The 12424-nt window shown below is 64.2% G+C and overlaps 2 protein-coding genes across 7 annotated transcripts in view; one reads left to right on the top strand and one right to left on the bottom strand.

The window, feature by feature from the left end:
- Positions 1 to 2313, top strand: part of RNF215 (ring finger protein 215) — a 5910-nt gene extending 3597 nt beyond the window's left edge. The window contains exons 5-8 of one of the 2 annotated variants that reach the window (XM_005869755.2): positions 845 to 964; positions 1038 to 1181; positions 1391 to 1493; positions 1581 to 2313. In XM_005869755.2, coding sequence (XP_005869817.1) covers positions 845 to 964; positions 1038 to 1181; positions 1391 to 1493; positions 1581 to 1603 — 390 coding nt within the window. In that variant the 3' untranslated portion in view covers positions 1604 to 2313. Of the gene's footprint in view, positions 1 to 844; positions 965 to 1037; positions 1182 to 1390 lie in introns of both variants that reach the window. The other variant, XM_005869756.2, reaches the window with a different exon arrangement.
- Positions 2314 to 3739: 1426 nt separating this feature from the next.
- CCDC157 (coiled-coil domain containing 157) overlaps positions 3740 to 12424 on the bottom strand; it is a 13423-nt gene continuing 4738 nt past the window's right edge. For 3 of the 5 annotated variants that reach the window (XM_014542528.1, XM_014542529.1, XM_014542527.1), the window contains 10 exons: positions 11431 to 11689; positions 10046 to 10217; positions 8679 to 9324; positions 7871 to 7948; positions 7329 to 7519; positions 5954 to 6130; positions 5637 to 5805; positions 4613 to 4752; positions 4153 to 4241; positions 3740 to 4065 (listed from right to left, as the gene is read on the bottom strand). In XM_014542528.1, coding sequence (XP_014398014.1) covers positions 3816 to 4065; positions 4153 to 4241; positions 4613 to 4752; positions 5637 to 5805; positions 5954 to 6130; positions 7329 to 7519; positions 7871 to 7948; positions 8679 to 9324; positions 10046 to 10217; positions 11431 to 11678 — 2160 coding nt within the window. In that variant the 5' untranslated portion in view covers positions 11679 to 11689 and the 3' untranslated portion in view covers positions 3740 to 3815. Of the gene's footprint in view, positions 4066 to 4152; positions 4242 to 4612; positions 4753 to 5636; positions 5806 to 5953; positions 6131 to 7328; positions 7520 to 7870; positions 7949 to 8678; positions 9325 to 10045; positions 10218 to 11430; positions 12269 to 12299; positions 12343 to 12424 lie in introns of those variants that run through there. The other 2 variants (XM_014542530.1, XM_014542531.1) reach the window with 2 other exon arrangements.

The following is a 12424-nucleotide window of genomic DNA, read 5'->3' as shown; positions in this document are numbered from 1 at the left end:
TCCCTCCTTCCAGGAGCCGCTGAGACACTCAGTGAGGCGGGTCACACAGGGTTTCCTTCCTCCATCCGCAGCAGCCAGGAAGCACACGTGCAGAGTAGGTGTGCGGGGAGCTGGGCAGGCGAGGCGAGGGAGCACCGGCCCAGCCCTGGTCAGGCAGAGCTTCCAGAGCAAGGGGCATCCAGAGACAGTGGCCCAGGGACGGGGCAAGGAGGATGGGGCTCCCCAGAGGGCAGCAGTGTGTGGAAGGCACAAGAGGAGGAGGGGAGCGAGGAACACAGCAGGGGGAGGGGCTGCGGAGTTGAGGGCCCAGAGGCAGGCCTAGGGGTTTGGGTTTCTCCTGGACGCAGGGACGGGCCTGGGGGAGGGTGTCCAGGAGGGGAGTGGGGTGACCAGGTCTGCGGCTGTGGCGGGAAACGGTGGGGGAGGCTGGAGCAGTAGAGGGGTGGGCTGGAGAGGGGGGACATGGAACCCAAGGAGAGGGAGGCCACAGCCCCCGGGACTGGCGCCCTGTCGAGGGGTGTGAACGCTCAGCCCGGACAGAGGTGGGTGGTGATGGCGCCAGAAAGCAGAGCAGCAGTACAGGTTGGGGGTGGGGTGGGGAGTCCTGGCCAGGCAGACACTTGCACGGGTTAGCTGCTCAGGAGGGGCCTGGGCTGGGGACAGTGAGGGTCCCTCGTGTGTGGGACGGAGCAGACAGCCGGGGAGACCCTGGGACGGAGGCCTCAGGAGAGGGAGCCAGGAGCCGAGCTGAGGGACCGCACCTGCCTGGTCCTTGGGGTGGATTTACTGGGGGAAGAGGGCGCCCCCCGCCCCCCGTGTCCCTGACACCCTGCTCCCTCCCCAGAAGCCCCTGCAGCAGCTGTGGAACGCCATCCTGCTGGTGGCCATGCTCCTGTGCACAGGCCTCGTGGTGCAGGCCCAGCGGCAGGCGTCCCGGCACAGCCAGCAGGAGCCCGGAGGCCAGGTGGGAGCCAGCCCAGGGAGTCCCGGGCCCCCAGCCCGCGGCCCTGCCCAACGGTGCGCGTCCTTCCCCCCAGGTGGACCTGCTCAAGCGCCGCGTGGTGCGCAGGCTGGCGTCCCTCAAGACGCGGCGCTGCAGGCTGGGCAGGGCGGCGCAGGGCCCCCCGGAGCCGGGCGCGGAGACCTGCGCCGTGTGCTTGGACTATTTCTGCAACAAGCAGGTGAGGCCCAGGCAGAGGCCCGCCATCCGCTGACCTGTGACTCCCCCACTCCACCCGAGACCTGGGGACCACCCCCACCAGCACCACGGAAAGCAGGATGGGGGTGGCAGGGCCCTGGGGTTTCAGTTCCCCAGCCTGGGTGAGGACAGGGGCCGGCACCCCCTGGAGGCCCGCAGCTGTGGCCTGAGCCCTTCCTCCCCTCCCCTCAGTGGCTCCGGGTGCTGCCCTGTAAGCATGAGTTTCACCGGGACTGCGTGGACCCCTGGCTGATGCTCCAGCAGACCTGCCCGCTGTGCAAGTTCAACGTCCTGGGTGAGCATCACGGGTGGGGCCCTGGGCTGGCTCCACCTGGTCCCCACCTGACGCTGCCCTCCCTGTTCTCTCCCCGCCTCCCTGCAGGGAACCGCTACTCAGAGGATTAGCTGCCCCAGCTGGCGCTCTGCACGGGGAGATGCCCCCCCCCCCCCAACCTGCACTCTGGCCCTCGGCCTGGGCAGGACAGGAAACCCTGAGGGTGGGAGGGAAGATGGGGCCTTCCCTGCTGAGCAAGGCACCCCACCACGTCCACTGCCCCCGGCCGAGGGTGCCGGGCCCAGACCTGCTGGCGAGTGAGGGAGAGGCCCCTTTGGGGCCTTTGTGTACAGTCCTGGGGTGTCTGCCTTCTCTGCAGGCAGCCCCCGGGCCTGGGGAGATGTGAGGGCGGTGGGAGCTCTGCCTGCCCGTCAGGACACCCCGGGGCCAAGGCTGCAGGGGCCACTTTTGTGCTTATTTATTGGGGGGTGGGTCGGGGAGCAGCTGTCTGGCCTCGGGGGCACCCTGGCCAGACCATCTTTCAGGACACATCTTGGTCAAGGCTGGATGTGAAACCCAGGGGCCTCCTGCCCGCGGGCCTTGGGCACTGGGAGCCAAGGGCTCCCGGCCGTCCAGCGGGGCCCCTCCTGCCTGGGGAGACCAGAGACCGCAGAAACCGTCCAGTTCTGTGCTGCTCGGTGGGGCGACGGTCACTGCCCAGGACACTTGAAGCCCCGGATAAATGTGGTGCATCTTCCAGGGAGTCCGTTTTTTAGAAGACTTGGGGTAGGGGAGGTGGTTTACTATTAAAATAAACAAGGATATATTTTAACGTAAGAAAGAAAATGTGCGTGGATGTTTTAAGATTAAAAAAGCAAACCTTGGGCTCCGCTGCCTAAGGGAGGAGGGTTGTAAGACAGCCCCATGAACACGCCTGCACAATCCGGGAACTAGGGCTCGAATGGCTTTGACTCCGTGATGAAGTGTCCCCGAGAGGGAGCACATCCAAGTGGGCTTCACCCAACCATGGGAGGAATTCTTTGCTGCCGACTTGGAGATGGAGTGGCCACGTGGCAAGGAGGGCCGCTGCCTCTGAGCTGTGCAGCTCCGCGGACAGCTGTCGGCCGCACAGCTGCAGGGGCAGCATTCTGCCAGGACCGGAGGAGCCTGCATGCTTCCCCGGAGCCGTCGGACGGAGCGCAGCCTGGCAGACACTCTGATCTCAGCTTCGAAGACCCTGAGCAGAGAACCCCGCCACCCCGGCCGGGCCTTGTGAACCACAGAGCTGGGAGCTGAGGATGCAGAGGGGCTGAGCTGTGATGTCCTTCCCCTGCACCTGGGCCTGGGCCTCTGGCCTCAGGGAGCCCCCAGCCTCCCTCAGGGACCCCGGGCTCCACAGCAGCAGCTGGACAGACCCTGGCCGTGCCAGCTCAGCTACACACGTGGCCCCTCTGGACGCTTCTCTGTAAACGGGGTGCTCCACCTGTGGGCCTCCTCACCAGGGAAAATGTCAGGGAGCTGGGGGCGCCCACCCGAAGCCCTCAGGTCTCAGGGCCTGTCCCTCACCGTCGTGGCTCAGGGCAGGCTGGAGGCCCCGAGGAAACTGGACTGCAATGGGCCTGGCCTGGCTGCTGGCACCAGTGCCGGGCCATGAGGGTTAGGCCCGGGAGAGCCAGGGCAGGCTAGGTGCCCCGATCTCTGGCTGGGTGGGGCCCTGCCCGGCTTTCAGTGGCCTCCTGGGGATCCAGTCTCCTGGCTCCAGAGAAACCCTTTGTGTCTCACATTTCCTGAAGGGACTCCTCAAAGAAAGGGGTCCTTAATGTCCTCCGAGCCAGGCCGGGAGGCCCCAAGTTCAGACCTGGGGCTAGGGGAGGCGTCACTGCCCCCTGCCGAGTCCAGAGCAGGGACCCCAGCCTCAGACTCCTTTCTTAGCTCACGTACCCCCAGTGGACCCTCCTCCAGCTGCTCTCCATCCTGCACACCCCCTCCACGACCCTGCCCTTTGCTGGGGTGTCACTGCGCCCCCTTTGGCCTTGCTATGGGGGTCAAACGACTGCCTGTCACCTGGCCCGGGTGCCGGGAGCTTCTTTCTGCCCTCGGTGAGCCCGCTTCTCCCACTGCCCGTCAGGGGCTCCCATTCACTGAGGTCTCACGGTGTGCCCGGCCTCTGCTGGCTGATCTCCATGGCGGGGGCCTCGGTGGTCCCTGCCCAGGACGGGGAAGGAAGGCTCTGCCCCGGCTCAGACAGTGCTGTGAGCCCCAGGTCACTGTGGGTAGATGGTGTGGCTTTATTACGTTGGGTGGGTTGCCAGCTACCCGTCCTTTAGCCCCACCCACTGCAGGCTACATGGGCGGCTCCTGGAACTGGTGTGCAGGGCTGGCTGGACCCCGGCTTGGTGACATTCTCCTCCTCAGCCTGGCCAAGACCTGGATGGGGTTCTGGGCACAGGTGGTCGAGTAGGTCACATCCTCCAGGGGGGACTTGCTGGATCGGCCGCAGGACTGCGGAGACGGCGATGCCCGGCGCGGGCCCGGCAGGATCCTGTCCGCACTGGCTGCCCTGTTGCCAGGTGAGTGCCACCTGCCCAGCAGCCTGCGGAGGACCAGATGGCACGAGCCCCTGTGAGCAAGAGGGCCCGGCCCCGCCCATCAGCCCCCCCTCTGGCAAAGCCTCACTCACCCTGAGGACACCCTCTGGGCCTGGACGGGGGGTGCTGCTCCCTGGATTCCCTGGCTGGAACGGGCCCAGAGCCGGTCCTGCGGGATCAGCTGCAGAGAGAGCCAAGCTCGGAAAGACCCAGGCCCCCTCCCCTGCTCAGAGGGTGGCACAGCCTGAGAGGGCGAGGGAGGGCCCGGCCTGTGCCCATGGCGGTTCCTCTGAGGGGCAGGGCTTGGGAAGCCTCCAGGGCCGGCTCGGCGGCAGGAAGGGTGGGAAGGTTTGCTTTCTGATTGGGCTCCTGGCTGCACTTGGAATAAGAGTATGAAGGGCCAGCGGGAAGGACTTGGAGCTAGAGGCCCTGTGACAGCCTCCCATCTTCACACACACAGGATGTTCCAGCAGTAGCCTAGAGCCGCCTGCGTCAGGGGGCTCTCAAGAGGTTCCCAGGGTGGGCTCTCGGGTGAGGGCCCAGGCTGCCCACCTTGAGGCCCCCCTGCTGGGCCACCTCCTGAATCTTGGACAGCATGGCCTGGAGCCGCCCGTTCTCCTCCTGCAGGACCCGGATGCGGATGTCGTTGGCCTGCACCTGCCTCTCCATGTCGTCCATGACGTTGCCGGAGCCTGTGGGACAGGTTACCTAGGACTTCCCCCGCCAGGACAGGGCCTGGGCGGTGGCCCGCAGGCACAGGGGAGCCGGGCAGGGTTGTGCACGGGCCTCCCATCATCCTTCCTCTCCCGAGGCCTGGCCTCCCTCCCCACCCCCACCTGCTAGGAGGCTACATTATAGAAGCTGAGAGCTGGCTGCAGACCTAGCAAATAGACAAGCCCGTTTCTGGAAGGCCAGAGAGACAACGAATTGCCCAAGGCCACGCGGCCGCTCTTGGGCAAGAGCCAGGGATTTGCAAGGATGCGCTTCCCCATCACTCGGGGAGTCATGCTTCCTTGGGGCTGAAATTTCCGGGGCAAGCCCCTGCCCTCTTTGGTCCTGGATTTGTAAAGTGGCAGCTCCCTGCCTGCCAGGGCAGTGGAGAGGGCAACAGAGGGTCTGGCGTGTAGCGATAGGTCAGCGCTCAGGGTGATGACTTATCGTGGCCAGTTAGACTGCATGGATATTCCTGGCGGCTCTGTGAATGGATTCACCCCTGGAGCTTAGAGGGAGGGCTGGAGGGGCCGGACCAGGACCCAGGTCCTCTGCTGAAACGGGTCCCTAGCACTCTTGGGCCATGGGGTCCGGGACCCTGGACAGTTGGGGCTGTGCCCTGGAGCCGGCCGCATGGTGTGGTTTGGGAGATGCTCGGACAGGGGCCCAGGGAAGTCGAGCAAGGCTGGCATTTGGCATGTGGGGATGAGCAGTCCACACAGGCAGCCAGACCTGTGTGACCCTGGGCAGTTACCTCACCTCTGGGCTTCCCTGTCCCCGTCTATACAAGCTGGGGAGTTGCAGACCCCCGTGTCCCACCGCCCTGGGTCCCAGCGTGCCCCGTGCACCATCCCTGGGCCCTTACTTTGGATCTGGGTCTCGACAGGCCTGTGCAGGTCCGGGAAGGCCACCAGCAGCCGCTCCCGCTCCCGCAGCGCCTCGAGCTCCCGTTCCAGCCCCGAGATGGTCAGCTGCAGATCTGTCGCCGCCTGCTCCAGGCTTTGCTTCTCCCCGTTCAGGCTCTGCAGCAGCTCCTGGGACAGAGGGAGGCTCAGACCTGGCCCGAGGAACACTTCCTGGCTCCCTTGGGGACACCCACCCCTTCTGCTCCCTAGACAGGGGACAGGCCTGCAGGCACCCAGCTACCTGGGGGCTCCTCCCCCTCCCGCCGCCGGCACCCACCTGCTGGGCCTGGAGCTGGCACTGGCCCTGCTCCCTCTCGCTCTGCACGCTCTGCAGCTGCTCCTCCATGTGGGCCCGCTGGGCCTCGGCCTCGTCCAGGCTGCCCCGCAGCTCCTCACGCTCCTGGTCCAGGCTGTCCAGCTGCTGCAGCAGGGCTCGCTGCTTGGCCTGCAGGGACTGAGCCGGGGATGGGCAGGCAGGGAGGCCATGAGGCCCGTGGGGCTCGGCTGAGCCACATGGGACTAAGGAGGCTACAATGTCTAATTAGGCAGGCAGGCAGAGGTGGTTAGGGGTGATCAGGCAGCCAGGCAGAGAGGTTAGGGATGATCAGGAAGGCACGCAGAGAGGTTAGGGGCGATCAGGCAGGCAGGCGAGGGGGTAGGGGCGATCAGGGGGGGTGGGGGGGGGGGGGGGGGGGGGAGGCAGGCCTGTGCACACGTGTGGAAGGCAAGGGGCAGAGGGAAGAGGGCAAGAGGTGACACACATCCCAGCCCGGTCAGAGCCAGACCCCCCGTTTGCAGACCCTGCCCCCCCCCAGAAAGCAGTTGGCTGACTATCGGCCTCCCCCCAGGAATTTTAGGAAATGTTTTCTTCTTTTTCTTAGATCTTCAGCCCATGTCACTTGGAACCCACATTTCCTGACACCCACTGAGTGCAAAGCAAAAAGAACCAGCCCCGGTCCCTTCTGAGTCCTGGGTCGAGCTCTGCTAACTGTGTGGCCTTGGTCAATTTCCTTCTTCTCACCGAGTCTCAGTTTCTTCCCCCAGAAAAGGGGGGTGATGAGCACCTGCCACCCCCTGTCGTGGGGAGGAGGAAGGACGAGGGGGCTGCAGAGGCTGGGCCCAGCGCCTGGCTCACAGAAGCCACCTGATGCGTGGCGACCGTGACTGTTCTTGCAGGGCACCGAGAAAAGCACCCCAGTGGGGACTCCTGCAAGACCCCATTGCTCAGGGCACAGCTGTATCCTGTGCTCCGGTTCATCCTCTGTCCTCCCTATCCTTCCTGTTGCAGATGAAATAACCACCAGCAATTGGAGTACAGGGCAAAGGCCACCTCCTCCCAGAAGCCATCCTGGGTTACCACAGATGTGACTATCCGTCCCTGGATCCCTGCAGCACGTTTCCTGCCCCTTAGCCACCTGTCAAGAGAGCTGTGGTGGCACAACCACTTGGCTCATTTGGCCGTATCTGCCCTGGGTCACCTTTCCCCCAGTGCTCGGCTCAGACCCTCCATAGAGGTGAGTCAACCCTAAACCTGGCTATGTGTCGGGGAGCAGGTACCTTACACAGCTAAACCCCCACCTCCACCAGTGGAGCCCTCTCCCTGAAGCCTACATCGCAGGCACCCAGGGCGCTGGCGAAGCCCCCGGCCTCACCTCCTGGTGGCGGACCATGCTGTCGACGCGGGCCTTCTCCTTGTCCAGCTCTGTGCTGGCCCAGCGAATCTGCTGGCTGGCCCCGTCCAGCCTCCCGGCCAGCAGCTGCACCTGCTCCTCCAGCTGCTGCACCTGCCTCTCGGCCTCCAGCCTGCGCGCGGCCTCCTCCTGCAGCTGCTGGGCCTTGGCCTCTGCAGGATGGAGCGGGCGCAGGAAAGGACAGGGCAGGCGAGTCCTGGGTGCGAGTCCTGGCCCTGCCTCGGACCCAGGATAGGACCGGGGGTGAATGTGTCACAGCACGTCCCTGGGTCTGTGTCATTGGCCACAACATGGTGCTTGAACCCCACCTGAGGTGGGTTCTGAAAACAGAAGTGGCACCCCAGTCCGGGTCACTACCCAGCAGTGTGGTCGCTCAGGCCCGCCTGCCTCTGCTGTTCCCTTCATCTTGGCCCCAGGAGCCCAGGGGACAGAGATGGAGGGCGCTCGTGCTGCACCACCGAGCACGGGGCACGGGGCACGGGGCACACGTCAGGGCTCCTCACCCACGGCCTGTGTGGACTCCTGCTGCTGCTTCAGCTCCCCCTCCAGGGCGGCCACCTTCCTCTTGAGCTCACTTGTTTCTGTGCAGCCAAGAGAGAGTCCCCTCAGAGGTCCCCTCAGATGCTGGCTGGTGGCCGGCATGCCCAGTGCCCCCTAGAGAGTGGTGGCAGCCATCGCCCTGTGGAGGCGCCTCCTGGGCTGGAGGGTGAGCTCCGGGAGGTCAGGAAGCCTGGTCCCCGTCCGCCCTGCTTCCCGCTGGCTGGCTGCCCCGTCTCTACCTCCCTGGGCCTGTGTCCTCCACGGAGGCAACGTGGGGCTCAGAGAGACCAGGGACTTGCCCACCTCCCTCCGGCCTCCCGTTAGCGGGCTCTGGCCGACTTCCAGCGGCTGCGTCTCTTTGCCTAATGGCTTTTGCCAAAGCCAGAGGCCACCCTGCTGGCTAGAGGTGCCAGGGGGGCAAACTCCCCAGGAGTCACCTTCGGGGACCAGCAGGAGCGGTGGGTGAATGCCCCGCTCCCTCGCCCCTCGGAGGGGACAGCTCTGGGATACGTGCTCTGCCCTGGCTCCAGTGTCCCAGTCGGCTTATGCTCCAGCTGCCTGGGTGGAACTGGCCTTATGACTGTTTTTGGCTGCCTTCCTGCCCTGCTTAGGGCTCACTCCCCAGCCAGGGTTCCTTCCACCCCAACTACTTGTCCAGCAGCCCCGTTGCAGGGTCTGCTACGGGAAGAGCCCACGCTAAGGCCGCAGCAGAGCCGCAGGGAGGGCTCCCCGGAGGAAGTGGCACGAGGGCCCAGCCTCTGGGGCACAGACCTGCGAGCAGTTGCTGCTTGTCCTTCTCCCACTGGGCCAGCTGCTGCTGGGCCTCGTTCGCCTGCCACCGCCGCTGCCTCTGCTCCTGCTGCAGCGCCTGCTCCAGCTGGCCCACCTGCTCCCGAAGCCCGCCCTTCTGCTCCTCGGCCTCCTCCAGCTGGGCCCGGAGGGGCCCCACCAGCTGCGTGAGGGTGCCCACATGCTTGCTGAGGCGGGCCAGGTCTCTGCTCTGTTCTGCCGCCCAGTGGCCCACAGTGGCAGCCGGCAGTGGCTTGAGCCCCATGGTGTCCTGCACCAGCTGCTGAAAGTGGCCTAAGGACGAGGGCAGGTTCTGGCTCTGACACAGGCCGATGAGCGCCCTGCCCACCTCCCGCAGGCTGCCCTGCACGCTGGCGCACGCGTCGCAGGGCACCAGGGCGGTCTCCACCGTCTGCGAGGGGACGCTCCGGGTGCTCTCCGTGGTCCTGGCGGGAGAGTGCAGGGAGACGCGCACGGAGAGGCTGCCGGGTTCTTTGCAGGTCTGGGGCAGGCCTGGAATTGGGGAGGGAGGCTTGATGAACTTGGCGGTCACAAACTCGGGGCTCCTGGTGGGCTCGCCCTTGGCTGTGGGCTTGCAGATGGGGGTCTCCCCTTGGGCTGCCCTTTTCTGTGTTCAGGAAAAGAAAGGGAAAGCAGGTAAGGGGTGGGGGGGACAGGGGACCGCTTCCCTGGGGATTTCTGTGACAGCGTCGCCTGAGGCTCAAACCCTCAGATGTTGCTGAACACCAATGTGAATGAAAGAACCTTCTTCTGTCTTCCAGCTGCCGCGAGTCACTAAGCCCAGGCCTCCTCCTTGCTGCTCCCCCACCCCCGGCTCATGACACTGGGAGAGTGACAGTGACAGGCACAGGGCCGGGTGCTGGGCTCTCTCCTAGTGGACGTGACTGCTCTTGTGCCACCGCGGCCCCTCAGTTTCGTTCCTCTCCCATCGGGGCGACAGTGGTCCTTCCCACTGGGTGGTTGTGAGGATGACGGGCTAACCCTTCACAAACGGTGCTCATACGAACACTGTCACCCAACAATGCCCTGAGAGGTGGGGACCGTCGTTGCTCCCATTGTACAGGTGAACACACTGAGGTTCAGCGGAGGCAGCGTTTTTCCAAAGTCCCGCAGGGTCAAGAGCAGAGCCCAGTAGCCCAGACGTGTCCCCGAGGCCTGTGCTGTAACACAAGGTCTTGACTGGGCGGCTCTGGAGTTGACACCCTCCCTCAGCAGGGTGGAGCCAGGAGTGGGCACGGGGCATGTGCGGTGTGCCAGGCCAGGAAGCTGGGGCAGGTGGGCTGGTGTGAGGGTGACCACGGTTGGGGAATGGGGGGTAGCTGACCCACCTGGGGGAGCATTTGCTGGTAGAGCATGCCCAGCTTCAGCAGGCTGTTCCAGAAGCGCCGTACCGTGAGCCCCACGGACATGCAGGGCCCCACAGCCCTGGCAGGGGGCACTGTCTGCTCCGAACTGAGTGTCTCCAAGTAGCTGGCACAGCTCTGAAGCAGCAGCAGGAGCCTGTGGGCAGGGACAGCAGGGTCAGCGGGGGCAGCGCCCAATGCCAGTGCGCCCTCTTGCCATACAGTCGGCAGCCTCTGGCTCTGGGGAACTGGCCCAGGCATCAGGGCCTGGCGCGTCTCAGAACATGCTCTGCCAGGGAGCCAGGGAGGCTCTGGCTAACTCAGCAGGAGGTGGGCAGAGGGAGGAGGAACGGGGTGGGAAGACATGTCTGTCCGCAGCAGCGTCACAGCGGGGGACGCGTACACGGGAGCTGGATGGACGAGGGGAGCTGAGCAGACCAGCGAGGAGTGGGCAGAGCAGTCCTGAAAGAGGGCACAGCGTGTACACAGCCGCAGCGGAAGGAAGGGGTGCTCTGTGCTTACACATTCAGCCCCTCACGGGCTCCAGATGGTGCTCGGACACCAAGGGCTCCCCCAGGCCTCTGGGTGGTACCCTGGCTTCTTGGTCCCAGGCCGGCCATGCCCCAGCTGCTGGGGTCCCTGCTTGACGGGCCCCCATGACTTCATTAGAGTGCAAGGTTTCGGAGCAGGGGGGACAGGAAGGGAAAGCTAAGGACCACGTTAATGTTAGTACAGTGGGGCCTTGACTTACGAGTGTCCCGACTAATGAGTTTTTTGAGATACCAGCTGTCTCTCAGCCGATTTTTTGCTTTGAGTTGACAGAGTAATTTGAGTTAACGAGCTCCTTAACGAGCTCGGTCTCTGAACGAATTAAACTCGTAAATCAAGGCCCCACTGTAATAGCATCGAAGTGGCGGGGGTGTGTGTGTGTGGAGGAAGCCGCTGGCCTCTTCCCAGCAGGGCCAGGGTCTGGAAGAACACACCCATGTGTGGCCCCATGACACAGCCCACAAGTGGGAACAGCACAGCCCACAGATGCTGGATAGAAACCCTGAACGGCAGCTGTGGTGTCCCCGACGCACAGAAACCCCGAGGAGGCAGCTGGAAGCAGCCAGAGAGGCCGTGGTCAGAGCCGGGAGCACAGAGCCCAGCAGGGCAGCCAGCAACTCCCCGAGGGCGGGCGGGAGAGGACAGCACAGCCCACGGCACAGGTGGGACCACCGTGAGGGCCCTGAGCTGACCTGGCCCCCAACGGTACTCAGAGGTGATTGTTGCTACCAACGTTGCTACCAGGGGGATCCCATGGCTGCTACTGGCTTAAGGGGCGGGTATCAGCACCCCAAGAACACCAGGTTGGTCAGGGCCCTCACCTGTCAATGACCAGCTCCAAGAGCACGGCGTGAGACAGCTGTGTGAACTCCGGGTCCCCCGGCACGTGGTCATAGTGCTCTAGCAGGGCCACCATGTCCAGGTCACAGGCCACATGGTCCGGAAACTTCCAGGAGGGGAAGCGCACGGGTCCAGCTCGGGAAAAGACGTCTACGATGGTGCCCTGCAGGTCGGTGAGGTCCTTGCGCAGGCTGTCCATGCAGGCCTGGCTGCCCAGCAGGTGAGCCATCCTCAGGGCTCCTGGGATGGGCGGAGAGGAGCCCCATTAGCCAGAGCCACGTGGCCGCTGCTAGAGGAACCTTCCTCAGGCCCCTGTCTGCCCAGAGGCTCCGGGCCCAGACCCTCGGAGGCCTTTACAGGTGTCTACAAGTAAAGCGCTTGGTTCAGATAAGACACCAATAAAAGTTCCCCATCAATAGTAGTTATGACTATTGTGATTACATTGTTAGCGCAACAACAGCAAAGGCCATTCTTGTCTGGGGCAGCTGTCTGCCTGGAACATCTCCCCTCTGTCCCTGCAGCCCACACAGAACGCTGCTTGTCCATCTTCAGTCTGTGGACCTGTGATCTGGGTGAACTGTGTTCATGGCCCGCGACTCAGAAGGTGGGCAAGCGACACTGTTTTCGCCCCTCCTGTGGCTCCTCACGTGCCCCCAGCAGGTGCTGTCAGAGCCAGCGCTCTGCTCAAAGCTGGGCAGCCCCATGGATGCTGAGCCCTGGCCCTTCCCCACCCTGTAAGTGGGGGGGGGGGGCTTGTCTTTGTGGATTTCTCAGCAGCAGAAAGTCCAGAACTAGCTGGGAAACCAGTCTTCCTCTGACCTACCAGGTGGGAAACCAGTCTTCCTCTGACCTACCAGGTGTACCCGTTAATAATGGGGATTTTTTTCAATAGATGGAGTTACACACATGTTGATATATATGCGATTTGATCTGTATGCTATTTTGTTGTATTGACAACAAACTTCAAAACTTGAT

This window comes from Myotis brandtii, unplaced genomic scaffold, assembly GCF_000412655.1.
Source record: "Myotis brandtii unplaced genomic scaffold, ASM41265v1 scaffold303, whole genome shotgun sequence".
In the NCBI taxonomy this organism is placed as follows: Eukaryota; Metazoa; Chordata; class Mammalia; order Chiroptera; family Vespertilionidae; genus Myotis; species Myotis brandtii.
Note: the sequence above shows the minus strand (reverse complement) of the source record. Positions and strands in the feature narration are given on the sequence as shown.